General features: G+C 33.8%; 2 protein-coding genes across 5 annotated transcripts; one reads left to right on the top strand and one right to left on the bottom strand.

The window, feature by feature from the left end:
- Positions 1–3,148: 3,148 nt before the first annotated feature.
- LOC111789304 (1-acyl-sn-glycerol-3-phosphate acyltransferase 2) lies at positions 3,149–9,452 on the bottom strand. Of its 4 annotated transcripts, XM_023670026.2 has the most exons (11): positions 8,723–9,442; positions 8,051–8,173; positions 7,787–7,826; positions 7,628–7,701; positions 7,357–7,416; positions 7,072–7,149; positions 6,785–6,943; positions 5,209–5,334; positions 4,052–4,144; positions 3,885–3,971; positions 3,149–3,615 (listed from the first exon to the last, which is right to left on the bottom strand). In XM_023670026.2, exons 1-11 carry the CDS (start codon positions 8,801–8,803, stop codon positions 3,370–3,372), a joined length of 1,167 nt encoding a protein of 388 aa, XP_023525794.1. In that variant the 5' UTR covers positions 8,804–9,442; the 3' UTR covers positions 3,149–3,369. The 4 variants fall into 4 exon arrangements, with proteins under 4 accessions (XP_023525794.1, XP_086977790.1, XP_086977791.1 ...); XM_087121664.1 differs by lacking the exon at positions 7,357–7,416 and having other exon boundaries at positions 8,723–9,447; XM_087121665.1 differs by lacking the exon at positions 8,051–8,173 and having other exon boundaries at positions 8,723–9,446.
- Positions 9,453–12,307: 2,855 nt separating this feature from the next.
- Positions 12,308–15,017, top strand: LOC111789092 (uncharacterized). The gene is made up of 3 exons (XM_023669737.2): positions 12,308–13,153; positions 13,235–13,750; positions 14,851–15,017. The coding sequence occupies exons 1-3, from the start codon at positions 12,320–12,322 to the stop codon at positions 14,977–14,979; spliced, it is 1,479 nt and encodes a 492-aa protein (XP_023525505.2). The 5' UTR covers positions 12,308–12,319; the 3' UTR covers positions 14,980–15,017.
- Positions 15,018–22,811: the final 7,794 nt, after the last annotated feature.

The raw sequence follows: 22,811 nt of genomic DNA, 5'->3' as shown, positions 1-22,811 counted from the left end.
TTAATATTAGAGAGAATTAATTTACAATTTTTCAAAATTTTAATTAATTGTTTTTTTTTTTTAAAATTAATAATAGGAACTTGGAAGTAGCAAATTAACATACTAAGTTTATATTAATTAATTGTAATCAATAATATATTTACCAATTAAGTTAAGTAATATTAGTAGTGTACACGGTCTGGATTGGGTTGAGGGATTTTTTTTTATAGAACTCAAAAATTCGAGTTGGTTAGATTGGTAACCCAACCCTTTATTTTTTTGGTTGGGTTTGTTTCTGTTTATCCACAATTTATAATTATTCCGATTATAAAAGATAATTAAAAGTTCACAAATCAATTAATAAATAAATAAATAAAAAGCAAAAATTGTAATATTAACCTAGGTCAACAGATAAAAACAATTAAAATATCCACAATTTCTTAAAATAAGAAAAAATATAAGATAGATCATGAAATTAAAAAAATAATAAAAATGATTAGTTTAAAGATATTATATATAACAAAGAAAATATATATATATAGCTCAATTAAGCGATTGTGTGACACTCATTTTCACACTTGAGTAAGTCAGCCTATTCAAATCGAGCTCTCGTTGGTTGAATGTTTATCAAGCCTCTAGCCCCACTTGAAAATAAATTTTTAGAAAACGGGGCAAAATGATTTTTGAAATAGCGTTTGAAAGTAATGTTATAGGCTAGTAAGCAAAAAAAAGTAACACAACGGCTTAGATAACATATAGCTCTGAGAATGAAGAATTGACGATTAGTCACATCCCTTATAATATATTTTGACGCATTTCAAATCTACCAAGCGTAAATGATTTGCCGAAATTTCATACTCCAAAATTATAAGCTACTACAACAAGAAAGCAATAAAGAAATACAATATATATACAAGGTTTGGCATGATATGGGAAAGCATGACTGTGATATCCTTCCCCACCTAGTAGGTTGATGTCCCTGTCAACCGTCTACTTTCTTCAAATTAGCGATTTGATATATTGCCGAATTCAAGCTATCCATGCATTTCCAACTGATTTCTACGTCTCGGAGCGCTTTCAACTTGACCAATAATTCTTGAATGTTTCACCATGGGTAACCAATGTAACGTGTTTGCTCGGCTAAGATCTCTTTTATTTCTTTCCCACTTGTATCCTTCATCATGATCCGAGGTCGCTCGCCACGCCTATAGACGTCATCGTCTGAGTAATATGGCTTTAAATTACTCACGTGGATAATAGGGTGAATTTTCATCCATGGCGAGTATGAAGTTTACCCCACTTTTTCGATGATGTCGACGCGTCCTTCATACTTCTGCACTAGTCTTTGATCCCTATTGTCTTAGAATAGAAATTGTTATGGTCTCTGCTTGATTAGAATTTGGTAACCTCCTTGAAACTCCATTGGCCTACGTCGTGAACCTTTTTCTAATTATGTGTGCGCCACTTCAAAAGTTTGCTTCCACTTTATGGTAAAGTTATAGGCTCATGGACTCTTCCCATCCGGTTGATCAATGATATGGAGCATGAGTGGTTATTTTCCACATACAATGAAGGTTGTCTTTCCTTAATGAGTTTTGTTGACAATTGAAACAATGAGTAAAATCGTGCATTTAACTCAGTTATTATATTGTGCATCGATAAAGTGATGCAAGAACTCTTCAAGCATGTTGTTGAACTTTTATCTTGTTGAATTGGAATGACCCACATGCAGGGACTTGGTTTCCCACTACTCTCATGGTAGGGTTCAATCCGGCGATCAGGTAGACCGTTGATATTGGTTTGGATAGTCTAAGGAATTTGACCGTGACTCCATTTGCTAAGTAAATAATGCAACTTTTGATAATGTTGGATATTGAACACAATTCTTTTGTGAGAGATTGTTAAAAGATATTTGATAGTAACTATTAAAAAGTGGAGTTATTTACAAACTTAATAGGGTGGATGAGTATTTATAGTAATGGCTAACAATGTTACCAAATTTATTTCTAAAATATCTATACTTGTATTCCTAAAATATCTAAATCTCTCCCCTAAAATACATAGAGCTCCAGTCATTTACTTTCTTGAGCTGCTTTAGCCATTGCTCTATACTCCTCTTCTGTAGCTAGCAATTGTGAGATCCCACATCGGTTGAAGAGGGGGACAAAACATTCTTTACGAGGGTATGAAAACATCCTTTACGAGGGTATGAAAACATCTCCTTATTAGATGTGTTTTAAAACTGTGAGGCTAACGACAATACATAACAGGTCAAAGCAGACAATATCTACTAACAATGTACTTCAACTTCTTTACAAATGGTATATGAGCTAGACACTAGGCAGTGTGCCAGCGAGGACGCTAGACCCCCAACGAGAGTGGATTGTGAAATCCCACATAGGTTGGAGAGGGGAAAAAAGTATTACTTATAAGAGTGTGGAAACTTTTTCCTAATAGACGCATTTTAAAATAGTGAGGTTGACGGCGACATGTAACAGACTAAAACGGATAATATTTGCTAGCGTAGTCTTGGATTGTTACTGTTGGCTATTTTTGTACGCATTTTAAAATAGTGAGGTTGACGGCGACATGTAACAGACTAAAACGGATAATATTTGCTAGCGTAGTCTTGGATTGTTACTGTTGGCTATTTTTGTTACACCAAGAAATTGTTGGCTATTTTTGTTACACCAAGAAATTGTTCCGAACCAAACTTGAACACATACCTAGTGGTTGATCTTTGGGTAATATCCAACTAGCTTGTAGTCTTCACTTTTTTGTGCACAAAAACTAGTTGATTGTACTTTTGACATATCTCAAAATCCATCGAGAGAAAAACTATAGTCGATTGTACCTTTGACATATCTCAAGATCCATCGAGCAACATTCAAACAAGGCATCTTCGAATTTTACATGTACCGACTCGTGACTCCAACAGCATCCAAACTGCACGTACCTACTGGTTGTTGTATCATTTCCTCATTCTAACTCGCGTTCATATGCACAAAACAAAATTGCTTCTCAACTCCATCGATTTAACCTATGTAAGGGCTTCCAACAAAGGACACCATTCATCGTTGATGGCAACGGAAGGTTCTGTAAATTTAACTGGTTTTGGTCTCTCATTGAAAAAAAAAACACAAAACTTAGAAAAATAAATAGATACGACTCTCAAAACAAGACAATTATTTTAAAAACAAAAGAATCGAACACCAATCTGGTAATTTGCCAGTCAAATACACGATGCTGGGGAGGCAAATGTTTAGTTTGAGAAGGAAAAAGACTTGACATAGAATACAGTAGCTAAAACACAACCTACAACTGCATGTAAACAAGTAACCGTGTGTAAAAAATACAAGGTTTTTGACAAAGGTACAATATATCTAGAGTCTAGTTCTGTTTAGACTGCCCTGTGGTGTCGAGTGGTTCGCCACTGCTCTTAGGCTTGACCGAGACAACCTTTGCAGGGGTTGACCGCTCTGATTGGGAGAAACGTATGAGGATCTGCATGAGAACTGTAACAATGGCGAGGCAGGATGCTGAGAAAGTAAGACCTTTCCATGAGGATAAGAAGGAAGAGCCTTGAAGAAGCTTGAGGGAACCCAAGATGAGTAAACATGTCCATGAAATTACTACCTGTTCACAGTAAACAGACAAAAAAAAAAAAAAAAATTACAGCTCTTGATTAAGTTACACCTCAAAACCTAATCATGAAAAGCACTCAAAACCCACTCACAAAATCAAGCAAAAAGTTACTAAATTTCGCAATAAATTTCCTCAATCCAACACAAAATAGTTTTCTAGAAGTGTAGACTTAAAAAACAAGTGCTATAAACATTTCTCTAGTTCAAATATTATGTAAATTTAACTCTTTATTTTGTGGGTGGAGGCAGGGAGGAGCTTACCAGGAGAGACTTGATTGGCCGACCAAGGTCCTGTAATTCTTGGTCACTAAAGGTGTCTTCTGCTACATGCTTATCCATCAGGGCATCCTGGAAGGCAAGAAACAAGAGGGTAAGACAATTGATCCATGGCATTTCACCTATAACAGGACTGACTGGATAATATAAACCTTGGCCACAAACATATCTCTACACCATTGTGCAATGGCATCGTCTGTCTCGGGCAATTCCTTCATTGAATGTCGCTTTATGTGCACATGTACCTGTAATAGCAGATGGAGGTAGATAAGGGAATTATCTAAAGATAGAACCAATGACCAAGCATTGAATGTCGCTTGAGTGATCAATCTCTATGATTTTTTTTGTATTATCTGGCCTTTTTTTTCTTTTTTTTGCTAGTTCGGCTCAAACTTATTTTTTTCAACCTTTGTCAGGTTGTCTTCTTTTTGTATGATCAATATTGTCTACTTTGAGTATAAGATCTCATGGCTTTGCTTTTGGTTTCCTCAAAAGACCTCGTACCAATGGAGATGTATTCCTTATTTATAAACTCATGATCAACCCCTTAATTAGTCGATGAGGGACTCATCTCCCAACAATCCTCAACAATTCTCCCCTCGAACAAAGTACACCATAGAGCCGCCCCTGAGGCCTATGGAGCCCTCAAACAAAGTACACCTTTTGTTAAACACTTGAGTCACTTTTGACTACACACCTTCGAGCCTCACAACTTCTTTGTTCGATATTTGAGAATTCTATTGACATGGCTAAGTTAAGGGCATGGCTCTCATACCATGTTAGGAACCATGGCCCTCCACAATGGTATGATATTATCCACTTTGAGCATAAGCTCTCATGGCTTTACTTTTGGTTTTCTCAAAATGTCTCATACCAATGAAGATAGTGTTCCTTACTTAAACTCATGATCTTTCCCTTAATTAGCCAACGTGGGACTACTCTCCCAACAATCCCAACATGCATATTCTTTAATTGAGATTCTCAACAAAAGTTCGATTTCCCATGTGTGTCCACATGTATTAAAATAATCAATAAGTTCACATTTTAACTTTACGATGATTTGTGCGTGGAGTTTGTCTTTAATTTAATTGTTGAAGGTTTAATTTAATTGTTGAAGGGTACAAACTTAATCACCCATACCAATCAAGATTATTGAATCCCATATTCACTACTAAAGTATAACAGAAAATTAGTCCCAATTCACCAAGCTCTACTAAAGCAACGAAGAACTCTGCTTTAACCCTCCAAATAGATTTAGCCATTAAAAGGAAAAAATTAGGGAAAAAAACACTTATCCAAAGCAACTTACCACAGAAGGCTGCCCCTTGAAGAGTCTTAGCATTGTCGGTGGAGGTGAGCTTTTGGGAATAGCTACTGTTACATCATAAATTGCTGGAACAAATGAGCGCATATGACCTACGGCTGACACAAAACCCTGAATGCAGCAGAATAACAAGTTATGATAATTCTTAGGCAACAAAAAAATATAGATCAATACATGCTAGGTGAATAAATGTAAGTACGATCGAATGTTTTCTAATTACAACACACAAAAATGTGCAATCAAATAAAACTTGCACCAACCTTGCATTGATTAGGATCAAAGTAATGAGAACAAAATAGCACCAAATAGAAAAAACTCTAATCTCCAAGACAAACAAAAACACCCTTTAAGGATAAGATAGTTACGTCTATCATTTCCCTACCAAATAAAGGACAATAGAACCCAAGAAAAAGAAATGATGTGCTGCCAAAAGGAGGGAGAATAGAAGCCAGTCAATTATTCCTCATAGAAGAAAGGTGATATAATCGAGAAAACATAGAGCATATGGGTCAATTCCCAACCATTTGTCTTCCAAAAAAAAAAAGTGTCTGCCTGTAACAACCCAAACCCACCGCTAGCAGATATTGTCTTTTGGGCTTTCCTTATGGGCTTCCCCTCAAGTTTTAAAACACGTCTGCTAGGGAGAGGTTTCCACACCCTTATAAAGAATTCTTAGTTTCCCTCTCCAACCTATGTGGGGTCTCACAATCCACCCCCCTTCAGGACACAACGTCCTTGCTGGCACACTGTTTGGTGTTCACCCGCCTTCAGGGCTCAGTGTCCTCGCTGGCACACCGCCCAGTGTCTACCTCTGATACAATTTGTAACCGCTCAAGCCCACTGCTAGCAGATATTGTCCTTTTTGTGCTTTTCCTTCCGAACTTTCCCTCAAGGTTTTAAAATGTGTCTACTAGGGAGAGATTTCCACACCCTTATAAAGAATGCTTAGTTCCCCTCTCCAACCAATGTGGGATCTCACACTGCCTATCACCCACCATACATTGAATAAACTAACAGAAAAAAGCGAAACCCACAGAAATAACTTTCCAAGAATTTCTGTGTGCGCCTTTCAAAACCCCTCTCAAGGTCCACTCATAAGAACGGGAAGGTACTTGCTTATCATGACCTTAAGCTGTATGGAGGAGAAGGGAAAATGTCACAGCCATTTAGCTAACAAGGTTCTCATGTTGATCCTTCCTTCTAATCAAAGTCTACTTGTATGACATGCCATGAGGTGTCTCCTTCCCACTTTTTGAGCATATTCCATCCCCTTATATTAAAAGAAATTTTCAAGCACAACTCAAAAGCCTTGGGAAAAAAAAAACAAAAAGTAGAAGTTAAATCATGCAATTCATAGCATGAACCAAACAAAACGAAACACAGAAGGAGAAGGGGGAAATTACAGAAAATAACTGAGTGGATTTTGTGTATCTTCTGTTTATTACTGTATTTCCTTTGCAGAGGTCTAGGAGTTCAAAGAAGGGGCAATAAACAATTAAAAAATCACCTAAACATGATCAGAATGAAAAAATCGCGAAAAAGTTGTTTCCAGTGAACTGACCTTTGTACGTGGAATCAAAACATTCCTAGGAACAGGTAATCCATTTGCATTGGCGTACTCTTTAGCTGCCAAAAGTTTTGCCTCAGTAAATCGAGTCCCTTCTACAAAAAGTGCCAACCAAAAAGGCAAAGGGAAGTCCTTCAACCGTAAAAGACCTGACTGTAGACGCAATAACATGAGACTCAAATGAAACCAACATGTGACGTACAGATAGAATCACATGGTAAAATTGAAAAGACTAACGAACAGTGAAAAAATCTATATTAAGTACAGCATGAATGTCTTACCTTTAAAGTAATTTCATCCTTGGCCCAGCTTCTTTCAAGAAAAAGATACTCGGAAAACCACATTGACCAACCTATAACCTACCAGAATAGAACTCTAAATGGTAAGTTCTTCCCTGACAACTTGGATGACTTTTGTCAGCTCATAGAGATGAAATTAAGTACTAGGAGAAATTTAGCATTAGTAACATGTCTACAACTAATCCATTAAAAAATAACTTTAAAATTTGTAACGAAAATAACAACAAGCTCATGAATGCTAAAAATACTTCCGAAAAATGAACATACTGGCAGCAATTTTGATGACTTCTTCATTACAGCTAACGTGCTGCCAAGACATCCAGATCTCTACCACATGAAATTCAAGATTATTAATAAGGAGAAAGTATAAGACAAACAACAAAATGGCATTAAACACACTGATTTTATGCTCTGATAGAAACACATAACATGCAATATATTTAGATACCAGCAAATGTAAAAATATGCACCCATAAATATGAGTGATACATATTGAAGTTGAATTATCCTTGATTAAGAAAGAAAAGGAAATAGGCACCTGAGCCAGAATCCATCCAACAAGCCAATCAATATCACTTCTGTGATTAGAGACAACCAGTGCATGTTCTTCACCTGGAAAAGTTCATAACTAAGTTGTGATTTGAGCCATTTTGCAGATATTTCAAAAGATAAATAAATTTGTAGTCAATACTCTTACCCATCAGTTTAAGGGTCTCACAATCTGTGTACACTTTAATCTGCATTCAAAATAGTTCAACAAATTGAGCTTTCAATAATCCAATCCAAGAACCAAAAACACAAGTTCTAGGTCATTTAATAACGATTCAGTGAAATTTACAAGAAAATTGATCATTTTGTGGCATCAAATATAGTAAACCATGAAAAAATAAGATAAAGTAATTAATCATTAAAATTCAAAAGGGAGAGAAAAACAAGCAGCAACAATATCACTATGATGCACCTTAACACCTGCCCACCAATCAACTATCCAAACAAGCTCCAACCACAACAACTCTGCCACCAATCTATTAATCCTTCTGTACCCATTCTTTGTTATCGGCCTTATAAGGATAAAGCATATTGCCTGAAAACAAGGGAACAAAAATTTGAGAGCCGATCACATCGATCAGTGTGTATATATAAGAATAACCAGCAAAAGCTTTCAAAGAAGATGGAGTGAAAAAAACAGACACTAGCATAGCACAACAAGACAACCACAACGACAGCTTAAATGATAAACCATGATGGTTTAACTCATCAGGCGACTCAATGGTAACAAGCAACGCAAAACACCTCGTGAGTTAAAAGCATTTTTTTATAAAAAAAACGAATGATGAAAACAGGAAGGAAGGAAAACAAAATCTTAGCTAAATTTACAAGTTACCCTTGTACCACCAGAAAATTAATCCAAATAAAAGAGCAATAAACATGCATTTAGACGAGAATCATACTAATAAATTGGCTTATGGCCTGAAGCAACTAAACCCAACAACTAAATCTCCGCAACTCACTTTAACCACACACCAAAATACAAAAAAGAACATAACCCAACAGTAAACGAACTGAATCTCGATGAACGAAATGAAGAAAGAAAGAAAGAAGAACACACATGGATCAAACTAGTGCAGAATACCTGAATGAGATTGACGACGAGGCCAGAGACAAAGAAGAGGACGCCCAATGGCAAGATCACCAGGGCCGCTGGAATCACCATAGGCACAAGCAGGTAGTCTCCACGGCGAATTCAGACGCTTGCAGAAATGAGAGGAAAAGAAGAAGGCAGAGAAATTGGAAGGGTAATCTATACTATATATAAATGGTACAATTTATAATGCATTTTTAGTTTGTTGAAATGGAATTAATATGGTAATAAAACGTCATGTGCTTGGAAGTGAAAAGGCCCCACTTGACGATCAACCAGGCTCATAGAAGACAAATTGTAACCCCCATTACTGAGACCATAATGAAGAATAAGCAATTTAGATGTAAGAGCCTTTTTACGTCATTCATTTCCTAATTCGTAGGTCCCTTCTCTTCGAAGGTTCATGTTCATGCGAAAAGGGGAGACCTGAGTGAAAGACGAATTGAGCTGTGGAATTAGAAGAGAATCCGATCACTGTTTCCCAATCAGACAGCCAGACACAAACCACATCCCAATTTTCCAGGAGGGTGTTCCTTTTTCATTGCAATTCCGCTATACTTGGAAAACAATGCAAAGCCGCTAGGAGAGAGGCTGCGGCGCCACGAACGGAACAAAAACCACGGTGGCGGCAGCCGTAAACGGGAGAGAGCCGGCGGCGACACCGACCTGCAACAGAGGAGGAGAGGGCGTGTAGAAGAAGTGGCGTGGATAATTAGGGTTATCCACTTCTTTTTTATTCATTTTTATTTTATCTTAGTAAATTTTGCACCATTTATCTTAATTTTTTGAAATTGCAATAAATTAAATTTCACGTTACCAAAGAGAAAAAAAAAATTATATTTGTTGAACACATTGATTATTTTTGTTTTAATTAATCAGCTAATTATTGAAATGGTAATTCTAGTCACCCCATTTTATTATTTTTATTTAAATTATAAGTTCAGATGAATTCAAATCGTGACATTATAGGTAATCTAAAAATATTTTTCCTATATAATTGTGTTATATTAATACTGGCATTCTATGCAGTATAGTCTAGTCCTATTATAAGAAGTACGTGAATTTTGTAAGTTCGTGGAATCACCCACGTAACACTTTTACTTTGAAAACTTCAAAAATTGTAATAATGGTTTCTTGAGGGATAACCTCATTATTTATCTTTATGATGACAATTTAGCTAATCACTAGCAACGACCTGCCACTCTTTAAAGATTTACTCCCTCCCTTAACATCATTAGTCTGGTGCAAGTTCAACGGTGAATGGGGCAAATAATCTCATGCTTTTATAGTAAATGTGAGAGATAACGCTAACTTTATCATATACACAGAGTAGAACACTAATCTTGTAACAGCCCAAATCCACCTCACTGTTAGCAAATGTTGTTTTACGTGGACTTTTCCTTCCTCTTTGAGCTTTCTCTTAAGGGCTTTCTCGGGAAGTTTGAAAATGGGTATGTTATGGAGAAGTTTTCACACCCTTATAAGGAATGCTTCGTTCCCCTCTCCAACTGATGTGAGATCTGACAAACTTCCTCATGTTATATTTGTACTCAAACTAGTCATTTCCTGATGATATCATTACAATTTACTAACTTTCACTATACTCCTAAACATCTTACTATTAGGGACGTTAATAAAAAAAATTTAAATTTTTGAAAGCTCTTTCTTACCGCTAAAAGTGCAAGTTATACCTGTGTGAATCGACTAGATCAAATTAAAAAACATTAACTTTCAGTGTTGTTTCCAATCAAATTAGATATTATTATCTTCATTCTTTTCCAACTATAAGATTAGGACATTAACATTCACTTTATTAGTAAACTTTATCATAATATATTTAATTTTTTAATATAAGATTTGCATGTTAGACCTTGTTATTAGAATATGGTTTTAGTACAAGATGAGTTATTGTTAATTTTTTTTTATATTATTATTATTATCAATATGTAATTTAGATTTAATAAAATTATAATTACATAATCTTAACTATTTAACATAAAATTTTATTAATATTTATTTAATTATATTTTAATTAAATCTAATAATTTAATTAGTTTTCCATACACAAACCAATAATAATTATTTAATATATATTCTTTTATTATGTGAGAGAGTTAAACTATTGGCATAAGATATTGGGCTGTTTTGATACGTTTATTATCTAATTAAATTTTGAAATATAATAATAGTTATATATTTATTTTACTTCTCTAAAAAATTATTATTTCATTCATCATTAAATGAAATATATATATATATATATATATATATATATATATATATATATATATATATATATATATATATATATATATAATTTTAGAGTTATTTTGATATTAATTGGAACATTTATTTTTAAGCAGGATTGAATTTTATAATGTATATAATAATTGTATTATTTTTATCTTGGTTACAAATATTTTTTTATGGCTATAGATTTTATTTTAATATAATTAAAAAATATTTAAAAAAAATCAAATAATGGGATTTTGAAACCCATCCTTTGTTTCTTTTACTTTTTTATTTTTTAATTTTATTGTTCTTTTTTCTTTTGTGTTATTCTTACATTTATTTTTATTGGTTTCTTTCATTTTTAATTCATTTTCAATTTTTTGTTGTTTTTTAAATAATTTATTATTTTTTTTATAACTCATTTAACTTATTTTCTTGGTTTTGAGTTTCCTTTTTGTTATTTCTTTTTTATTGATAAAAAAATTATTTTTATCTACCAATCATTTTTAAATGATTTGTAGAAGGGTTGGAAAAGGGGAAATAAATAAATTATATTTAATTTTTAAAATATGATATTTATAATTAATTTTTCAATTTGATTATCGTATACTTATTACAATTTTATTAAAATCATTTATTTGAAAATAATTATTTAAATAAACTCAAAATTCTAAAATTTAAAGCCTATTATTTATAATATACATAATAATAAACAAAAATAAAATTTATATACATTTATTATATACTTATCTCATGTTACATACCACATTTGATTACTAAAAGTTAGTACTAAATATTTATAATTAAAATTTTATATAAATTTATTAAACTCATTTATTTAAAGGTAACTATTAAAATTTATTATAAAATAAACTAAAAACCTTATTCATTTAAGGTAAAAATCATACCACTTCCTCAAAAAATCTAACCGCCAAGGAATAGAGATTTAAGAGCAATGATTTCTTTCCTTAAAAACAAAACAATCTAACGTGTTCAGTGAAATTAGTCAACTTATCCCGAACAACAATTCATTTTTGGATACGAGAGTTCATGCTTAAAATAAACAATATCATACTATTGTGGAGAGTCGTGTTCTTCTAATAAACTCATCATAAACAACAATACCAATATAAACTACATTCCATCCAATCCACGAGGTGGCCAGTGAAATTAGTCAACTCATCATGAACAACAATGCCAATATAAATTAAGTTTTTTTGAAGTTACTAGAGTTTATACTTAAAGTGAATAATAGCATACCATTGTGGAGAGTAGCGTTCTTCTAATAAACTTAGGATGCCAATATAAACTAAGTTCCATCTTCCCTTCAAACCATTCCCCATCTCGCCATTCTTCATGGACATGGCTTCTCCATTTTCACCTCCCTTCTTCCTCCTCCTCATAATTCAGCCATTTTTTCTAAGTTTCATCCATTGTTCATACATATCTGCCATCGGAGACCCCGGAATGAAGAACCCAAATGTCCGAGTGGCATTGGAGGCATGGAATTCCTGTAACGAAGTTGGTGCCGAAGCTCCTACCATGGGCAGCCCCAGATTAGCCGATTGCGCTGATTTGCAGCCCTCATCAGCTCCCACCATGGTTGCCCACAAAGTAAACGAATCAATTAACAAACTCAAGGCCGGTGAAAAATTCCCATCGGAGCGTTTCAAGCCATACAAAGACCCAAATTTATACGCCGCGGAGAAGGAGCGCTATCTGGGTTCATTATGCGAGGTCGATGGCTCTTCAAATCCATGGAATTTCTGGATGATTATGCTGAAAAATGGGAATTTGGACAAGAACTCTACGCTTTGTCCTGAGAATGGCAAGAAGGTTAGTGAAATTAAAACAGAGTTGAAGTTCCCCTGTTTCGGTGAAGGGTGTATGAACCCACCTCTTGTTTACCATAACTATTCGAGATTGGTGTCTTTGGAGGACGGGATGGTGTCTTTAAGTGGTGGGTTCTATGGAACTTATGAAGTTGATGCTGATTTGAGTAATGGTATAGGGAAAAATTCTTACTTTTCGGTGTCTTGGCGGAAGAATGTTACAACAGGGAGTTGGGTGTTCTTGAATCGATTGACGACGTCTTCTAAGTATCCTTGGCTTATGTTGTACCTTCGATCTGATGCAACCAAGGGCTTCAATGGTGGGTATCACTATGATGGTCGTGGCATTATGAGCAAGGTTCTTCTTCATCCATTCTCTTTTCACTTGTTTTTCAAATTGTGGAGATATTGAAGTGAAATTTTGAATTGTTATTATCAGTTGCCTGAGTCCCCAAATTTCAAGGTGAGGTTAACACTTGATATCAAAAGTGGTGGTGGAAAGGGCAGCCAATTCTATCTGCTAGACATAGGAAGCTGTTGGAAGAACAATGGAGATCCTTGCAATGGCGACACTACTACCGATGTAACTCGATACAGTGAAATGATTATCAACCCCAAGACCGGTGGTACGTGCAAGCCGAGCAATGTCATGGCTTGTCCGCCCTATCATGTTAGTTCTTCGGGAGAGAAGATATACAGGAATGAGACCTCGAGGTTTCCTTACTCAGCTTATCATCTGTATTGTGGTCCTGGAAATGCTATGCATTTGGAGAAACCATGTGAACTTTGTGATCCATATAGCAACCCGCAGGCTCAAGAGTTGGTACAGATTCTTCCACATCCTGAATGGGCTGTTCATGGCTATCCTCAGAAGCAAGGTGAAGGATGGGTTGGAGATCCTAGAACTTGGGAGCTCGACGTTGGAGCTTTGTCCAACCGCTTGTACTTCTACCAGGTAAATCTTCTTTCTTCAACAACCGACTACACTACACTAAGGAGATTACAAGTATAACCGTCCAATAGCCGATATTGTCCTCTTTAGTCTTTAAGACACATCTATTAGAAAGAAATTTCCACGGCTTATAAAGAATGTTTTATTCTTTTTCCCAATCAATGTGGGATTTCACAATCCACTCCCCATCGGGCCCAGCCTCCTCGCTGGCACTTGTTCCCTTCTCCAATTGATGTGGGATCTCACAATTCACCCCCTTCGAGCCTCAGCATTCTCGCTGACACTCATTCCCTTCTCCAATCAATGCGAGACCCTCAATCCATCCCCTTCAGGGCCCAGCGTCCTTGCTGGCATACTACCTCGTGTCCACCCCATTCTAAGGTTCAGTCTCCTCGCTGGCACATCGCTCGATGTCGAGCTCTAATACCATTTGTAACGGCCCAAGCCCACCACCAGCCAATATTGTTCTGTTTGGGCTTTTCCTTCAAGATTTTTAAAATGTGTCTCCTCGAGAAAATTTTTCACTCTTATCAAAAAAATGTTTCGCTCTCCTCTTCAACTGATGTTGTGAGATCCCACATCGATTGTGGAGGAGAATGAAACACCTTATAAGGGTGTGGAAACCTCTCTCCAGACACATTTTAAAAACATTAAGGGTAAGCTCAAAGAGGCCAATATCGGCTGGTGGTGGACTTGGATCGTTACAAATGGTATCACGGCCAGACACCGAGCGATGTGTCAGCGAGGAGGCTATTCCTCAATGGGGGTAGACACGAGGCGGTGTGCCAATAATGACACTGGACCTCGAAGGGGGTAGATTTGGTGGGGTCCCACATCGATTGGAGAAAGGAAGGAGTGCTAGTGAGGACACTGAGCCTTGAAAGGGGTGGATTGTGAGATCTCACGTTGGTTGTAGAGTAGAACGAAACACCGTTTGTAAGGGTGTGAAGTTCTCTCCCTAACAGATTCATTTTAAAAATTTTGAAGGTAACCACGAACGAAAAACTTAAAAAAAAACAATATCTACTAATGGTGACAAATGGCAAAAAGAGGTGGAAAGCTAAATAATATAAATCTAAAGTGAGTGTTTGTTGGCGTTGTAGGATCCGGGAACGAAGGCAGCTAGGCGGATATGGAGTTCTATCAATGTTGGCACAGAAGTATACTTTAGCAAAGGGGAGACAGTAGAGTGGAGCGTAAGTGACTTCGATGTTTTGGTGCCTAAAGATTAGAGATGGAGGCTAGTCTGTCATTTTAAGTTAATGGGCTACAATATTTACTATATGAAGTATAATGCTATTTTTCTTTTTTTATCTTTAATATATTAAAAATTAATTTGAAATATATAAGTAAAACAAGGCTCACGCTTTCCCTCAGCTTTCACTCCACGCTGTGTTTTGTTCTCTTCTCCAATCAACGTGGGACATCACAATCTACTCCCTTCGGAGCCTAGCGTCCTTATTGGCACACCGCCTTGTGTCTACCCCCTTCGGAGAACAGTGAGAAGGCTAGCACATCGTCCGGTGTCTGGCTCTAATACCATTTGTAACGGCCCATATCTACCGCTAGCAGATATTGTCCTCTTTGGGCTTTCCCTTTCGGGCTTCCCCTCAAGGCTTTAAAACGCATCTGCTAGGGAAAGTTTCCACACTCTTATAAACGTGTTTTGTTCTCTTCCCCAACTAATGTAGGACATCACATTAAGTATCACTAATGAATAATTTATTTATAGTCCAACAATTAACTAAGTCCCTCTCGAGCCAATGAACAAGTGGACCCTATTGTTAAAGTTTCTAAAATGAGAGGTGGATCCCATTGTGGCATTATGTTTTGAGCTCCAGTCTCTAACCCTATTGTTAAAGTTTCTAAAATGAGAGGGTGGACCCCATTGTGGCATTATGTTTTGAGCTCCCGTCTCTAAAATGGTAGTTATTTTTAATCGACTACAAAAGTCATTGTAAAAATCAAAGAACAAGCCTTTATAGATAATATTTCATACGTCACTTTGGATTAAGATCGAATCACATATAATCATCTTGTGAAATATTTATCTTCTCAATCAATGAATTAATAAAGAGAGATAAAATATTTTGTACACCAATCTTATAAAATTCATTGTATAGGATACCTACACTCACATGTCTCTACCTAAACCATTTGAATCAAACCATTTCTAATAATACAATGAAACATCTCTAAATTCAGACCTGTATTGTAGAATCTTGTCATACATGATCAAGACACCTTCTCTCGTATCAGGTGAATTGTCCAAAAACTCTTATTCAAATAAACTTGATTTTGAACTTTCCATGAAAACTAATGCTTGGACTATAAATAAGGAAGTGTGGATGAACATTTGGGACAAGAATGGAAGCTCGAGAGGGGCTAACTCAAGAGAATCGAGTTTCTACTTTACGGGTATGCCACTCTCGAATTTTTTAAAATTCAGTAGCTATAATCCATCAAATTTTCCTCAACCCAATTTCTACATGTTCTAAATGAGGTACCCAACAAGTTTCTTGAAGGATTTGAGAGCGGAAAGTGACCCAAGTGTAGTCCCCCAATTCGAGTTCCATTGCCCACAAAAGATTTTTTTTTTAAGAAAAAAAAAATCCAATCGATGGCTACGAGAAAATTCGTTCATTTCCACCTATGCCAATTGTTTTCTGGAATGTAAATAACTATTTTTCATCAAAACCACTGATGCAATGTAGCTCATGATCAAAGTAATCAAAGAAATCGTTGTCTATTTTAAGCAAGATGGGAGAGATCCAACCTTAAGCTTCTACCTATCATCTCATTGGATAAAACCAATCCCCGTAGTTTCACGAGGATGACAAGAAGAGATTTCATGAAGTAATCGGGGCCTATCCAATAAGCTTCAACTCTGCGAAAGAAATAAGCAAATGTTCGAGAAATTCGAGTTCAGAGTTGGGAGCAACCACACAAGTTAGTTTTCCAAAACAATTTTTTTTTTTTGAGGGAAAGATAAGAAAGAAATCTCAGAGAGGAATTAGACCTCAAGGTGTCTATGTTCGAACTATTTTTTGGATTTTTAAATAAGTTTTTCGGTGACATTCAACCATGTATGAAATAAATATCTCTCCATAGTTCTCCCAATTTTAAACCCTTACATAGTTTTTTAAAATTAAATCCAAAATATTTTTGTTTTAACATTCCTAAATTTTCTTGCTTAATTTAAAATTGTCATTAATACCATCATGAATATTTCATTTAAACTCCTAAAATTGTCATTAATACCATCATGAATATTTCGTTTTGAAAACACATCTAAAAGAGGACACAACAAAAAATTAAATAAAATAAATAAACGTTTAAAATAAATACACTATTTATGCATGTGCCAGTGTCTCGAGCTGTGAAGTAGTCATCACTGTCATTAGGTCAGCAAATTTAGAACTATTCTGTTGTTAAAATTCACCGGTTTCCCTCTTATAATATTTTGAAAATATGATAAATGCTGTGAGGATAAATGAGATAATGATATGATTTAGTCTGAATTAAAAAAATGGTTACCACTTATATTTCAAGAACGTACCACAATTCTCAAACAAACGGACATTCTTCACAATTTGGATGGGCGTCCCGATCGAATTATTAGAATCCCGAAATACGTAGCTAATTTTCTGCTGCTTCTTTTGGAGTTTCTTTACCTGTTAAAGAACTAAACTCGTGCCTGTAACAATCCAGGTGAGGTTAACGTCACTGTAGCGAGTAGATAGGTGAAACAAATTGAATGGTTGATTCTTAGCTTCTTTCCCTCCTTTCAAGAATCTTCCATTATTTTCCAGTAAACAACAAATTATTCAATGCAATTCTCATTAAATTTCATCTCATTTAAATTTAAAAAAAATGTTTTTAGAGAACAAATTTATTTTGGGAGGGAGTAATTGATAAATAGTATATGGAATTATGGAATCCTATCATTAAAGAAATTAAGCCGGTAATTTGGGCTTATTAATATTTTTATATTTTGTTTAGTTTCTTATATATATATATATATATTTATTTATTTTATATATTTTAAATTTCATTATTTGTTTGGTTTCTTTTATATATTTTAAATTCCATTCTTTTATATTTTTGTTTAGTTTCTCTTATAGATATATATATATTTTTCTTTTATATTTTTTTATTACTCTATTTTTTATATTTAATTTTTTTTATATATATTTTAAGTTTGAGAAAAAAAAAAAAAAAAAACTCAGTATTTTATTCTATTTTAAATTTCATATTATTTTTTTTAGTTTCTTCATATATACCTTTTCTTTTTATATGTTTTAAATTTATGTAAATAAATAATATTTCATACTATTTTTAAAGACATGCTATAATAGAAAAACTAACAAATAGTCTATCCCTCTCTTTCGAATAATTTAGGTCTTCTGTACCATTTATATATATATATATATATATATATATATATATATATATATATATATATATATATATATATATATATATATATATATATATATTTATTATTTTTTTTTTCTACCTAATTTAGGTATTCTGTTAAACTATTTCAATATAAATATGTATATTTTGTATAAAAAATTTAATTTCATACTTTATCCTTATATTTTCCATAGAGTAGCCCATGGTTAAAAAGTGTGTTATTGATGTTTAATTCTGTTGAGCGGTTAAGATGTTACAATTTTTTATTGTTGTGGTTGATGAATTTGTTTTTTTTAATGATCATAGATTGATTTGTGTTTGTTTGTTAATTTTTAATATCTTTTATCTAAACTTTTTTATAAATTAATTTTTTTTTAAGAATCTGACAACTCGACCCGACCCGACCAACTAGAATAATGTACATTCTAAAAATTATAAAGATCTTAATTTTTGATATCTACAAAGCCTCATCTATACTTCATAAACTTACTTAGTTTTGATATCTACAAAGCCTCATCTATATTTCATAAACTTATTTAGTTTTGATATCTAAAAGCCTCATCCATATTTCATAAACTTACCTTCATTATTTAAAATAAAAAATTATAAATGATATTGTTTTTAAAATTTGGAAAGCTATAATTTTAAATTTTTAATATCATTGTAAATGAAATTGAAAGAATGTGAGAGTAAATCCTAAAAATCATATAGGAGAGTAAATGGTAAATAAATAATATAAATAACAAAATCTAAATCATATTAAAATTTAAATAAAAAATATTAAAACTAAATCAATAACAAAATTTAAACTATATTAAGATTAAAATTAAAAAATAGAAAATAAATTATAGATAACAAAATCTAAACCATATTAAAATTAAAATAAAATAAATAATTTCAAAAGTAAATCATAAATATAGAATTTAGATAACATCTCAACCATTTTAAATTAAAAAAAAATCCTATTCATAGATAACAAAATCTAATATATTAAAATTAAAATTAAAATTTTAAAAATTAATAAAAAGATCCATATAACCAAATCTAAACCATATCAAAATTAAAATTAAAAATAAATAATTTTATATATCCATCCATAAAAATAATAAATTACAAAATTTAAATAATATCAAAATTAAAATTTTAAAAAATAAATAAAAAATATATACTCACATCTAAAATTAAAATTTTAAAAAATAATTTCAAAAGTAATACTTGGTAAAATAAATTTGAGATAAAAAATGGGTTAGTTTGAGTAAATTATTTGGTTTTTTTCTTTAAAAAGGTTTGTGTTTGTGATATGAGAGCTTTTACAATGGACAAGAAAAATTATTATTTGAGATACAAGAATCGGTTAGTTTTAGTAAATTGTTGGGTGTTTTGAAGCTTTCGATTACTTGTGATAGAATAGCTTTCATAATTGATGGACAAAAAAAATTATTATCCACTCTCTAGGTTTTCTTAATTTTTTTTTATAAAATTAATGAAATACTAATTTTAATTTCGTAAATAATTAATAAACTGACTTATTTTGGAAGGTAGATAATCAATAAACTGGTTTATTTTGGAAGGTAGACGTGGCATCGTGATGGAGAAGACTAAACTTCACCAGTTATCTTACACACTGCTGGACTACTTTTCTTGTCGGGCGAGCATAGATCATTATATTAAACATAATGATCATTTTCCTACCTGACTGTCGCAGCATTATGTTAAACACAATGATTGTTTTCCTGCCTGACCGTTGCAACATTATGATATACATAATGATCGTTTTCTTATCTAACCGTTGCAGCATTATGATATATATATATATATATATAATATATATATATATATATATATATATAAATAAATATATATATATATATATATATATATATATATATATATATATATATATATTTAATAATCGTTTTCCTACTTGGTCATCGCAGCAGTATGATATATATAATGATCGTTTTCCTGCTTGGTCATCGCAGCATTATAATAACCATAATGATCGTTTTTTAGCCTTGTAATGTACGCATTCGTACTACTGTGAAGGGTAAGGGGTATCCCCAAATGCATGAGTACATAATAGTGCATGAGGTCCTAACGTTTTTCTATTTTCGTTATCATTTAGTACAACACCGCTAGCATTTTGTACATACCATATCGTTGTTTATATCATTTTACATATCGTTTACCATATCTTTCATGCATACGTCGGGGTTCTATTTCATTCTAGTTTGTTGTTTTGCATGTCAAGCACATCATATCATTCAGATTACATAAATATATCGTATCATAATATTTCATGCTTCCAGACATATAAATTTCCATCATCATATCATATCATAGATCACATCACAATCATATCATAAACATGTCATTGATCACATATGTTGTACCATAATATATTTCATATCATTTTCATATCATATCACAATAAATAAATAAACATATCAATTATTTAAAAAAATGCTATTGATTCTGAACCCAAAATAATAATGAAAGCCTTACCCCTAATTTCTTTTTTTTTTAATTTTTTTTCTCTCCCAAATCTACCATTTTTTCTTTTTTCGTCTCAGCAATTCTTGCTGATGAATTACCATTTTTTTTAATTATTATTATCTTATTTTTATTTTTAGGTTGTTACATTTTTAAAGTTCAAGAAACGAGCGTCAAGGATGGATTAAAAAAAAACTTGAAATAACTGGATTATCGGAAGCTCGAGAAAGAAGGTCCCATCAACATCGAGGCAAGTAGCCATCTTGAACTTTTATTAAGAAATACCTGTAGGAATCACATGAGTTTTAATATGAACCTTAAGCTAAGTATGTATGATTAAAGGAATAAATAAGTGAAGAACGTGAGTTAAGAACCTAAATCGAGAGTTTTGCTCAAAAGTCGAGTAATGTTAGAATAACCTACAAAACAAAATTCACTATCCATGAAATTTTAATGTTTAACATAATACGACATTTTAATATTTTATATGAAATTTGGTGATCATTAGATTAAGTAGCTATACAAGTATCTATACAAAATGACTATTAATGCTCCTATGGTTAACAACCTTTGGCTCATGACCCAATGTCAGCACACCCATGCCCTCAGACACTATCCTTAAAAAGACCAATTTCAAAAGAAGTCGCCTAAGACACTTATCTCTCAACGCTTGTCTTTACTATGATACACGTATGTGCCATATGGTAGCTCACTTAGGTCACAGGGCCTAGGAATGGTGGGACCTGACTCCATGCCCTCCCCCTATAGTGCATTTTGAGATATTTCTAATATTTCTAGAGTAGATGTCATTTTGGCAACCGGTCATATGACCCCATGGAGATTTCGTAGGATACCCGTTGACACCAACTTTTGTGAGTTTTCATCTTTCATATAGATGGACTTAACTCTAGAGTCACATGCCGAAACTCATATCGAAACTCCAACTTCTACAATTTTGGCCCAAGGCTCTACCCGGCTTTCTCCGAGTTTGTCTTTGACACTCGTGTCACCTAGTTCTCTCGAACCTTGTCTATGTCTTATCTTGGCTTTAATGCACTATTGTTGGTCTGTTGGATGATGCACCGTCCTCCTCAGTCGTATCATGACATTTATCTGTCTTGACCTCACGTGAACGGATGGGCACCATTAGAGGGTCGTCGTCTTGCCTGTTGACATGTTGGGGTCACAAGCTACAATCTTCTTAGGAGGTTGTGACACTCTATCCCACTTAACCTAGTCATCATCCTTGATGACTTTTTCGGGGGCACAATAACATAGTTGATTGTGACACTCTAGCCACTTAATCTCGGCATCACCCGGATGACAACCCAAATATCAAACTAAATGCTAACATGACCCGCTGAACTTTCATCGTGCCCCAAAATGAATACGAAAACTTGCGCACTACTTGTGGGCTATCTTAGTGCCGGACCTTCTCTCGCTCTTCAAGACTCACAATCTAAGTAAAAAAAAATATAATTGCCCAATAGTTGTGGGCTATCCTCGTGTGGCAATGACAACGAGCGTAAGTTCATCATGGCTAAGATCTCTTCTCAACTATAGTGCCGACATAATCTTCACCCTCTTGGTTGACGGGCATTTCATTAGGGGCATGAGAGTGACTTTGTGTTCTAACAAGAAATCCATCCTTAACATGATGTCGAGGTCATCCATCTTAACTATCACAAGGTCGGTTTGCTGGTCCAAGTTTTTAGCTTAATCAGAGTTGTCTTTGCAACTTTTAAGACTGGGTAGAGCTAACGAATTGAAGGCTGTCATCTTTCCTGTATATTGATGCCAAAGGATGTTCAAGTATTTTTCTTCGGTCTCCAACATGAAGTTGTGGGTGGCTCCAGAGTCAATAATGGTATTCTTGGTCGCTTTGTGGTTAACCTAGGCCTCGATATATATAAGACCGCGTTCCACTAGCTCTTCTATCCCTTCCACTCTCTTCTGGAGAATAGATAAGTACATTAGTGCCCCCATGCGAGGGTGTTCAACATTTTCAACCAACGGTGTTTTATTTTTTTTCCGTCTCATACTCGACTTCTTAATTCATTTCAAATTTTGTTTGGAAGGAATATAGTGTTTCCTTCTATGGGCATTCAAATTCTCTATGGGCCCCATTACATATGAAGTAAGACAAGGAGCC

This window comes from Cucurbita pepo, chromosome 2, assembly GCF_057944985.1.
Source record: "Cucurbita pepo subsp. pepo isolate OVF chromosome 2, ASM5794498v1, whole genome shotgun sequence".
Taxonomy (NCBI): Eukaryota; Viridiplantae; Streptophyta; class Magnoliopsida; order Cucurbitales; family Cucurbitaceae; genus Cucurbita; species Cucurbita pepo.
This window is presented reverse-complemented; position numbering and strand designations above follow the sequence as displayed.

Excerpts from the sequence above, each read along its gene's own strand:
- LOC111789092 (XM_023669737.2), top strand. The coding sequence starts at position 12,320 with ATGGACATGGCTTCTCCATTTTCACCTCCCTTCTTCCTCCTCCTCATA. Across the intron at positions 13,154-13,234 it reads GTCGTGGCATTATGAGCAAG|TTGCCTGAGTCCCCAAATTT; the intron begins GTTCTTCTTCAT and ends TGTTATTATCAG. Across the intron at positions 13,751-14,850 it reads ACCGCTTGTACTTCTACCAG|GATCCGGGAACGAAGGCAGC; the intron begins GTAAATCTTCTT and ends TTGGCGTTGTAG.
- LOC111789304 (XM_023670026.2), bottom strand. The coding sequence starts at position 8,803 with ATGGTGATTCCAGCGGCCCTGGTGATCTTGCCATTGGGCGTCCTCTTC. Across the intron at positions 6,944-7,071 it reads AGGATGAAATTACTTTAAAG|TCAGGTCTTTTACGGTTGAA; the intron begins GTAAGACATTCA and ends TTGCGTCTACAG. Across the intron at positions 4,145-5,208 it reads TCAAGGGGCAGCCTTCTGTG|GTACATGTGCACATAAAGCG; the intron begins GTAAGTTGCTTT and ends CTGCTATTACAG.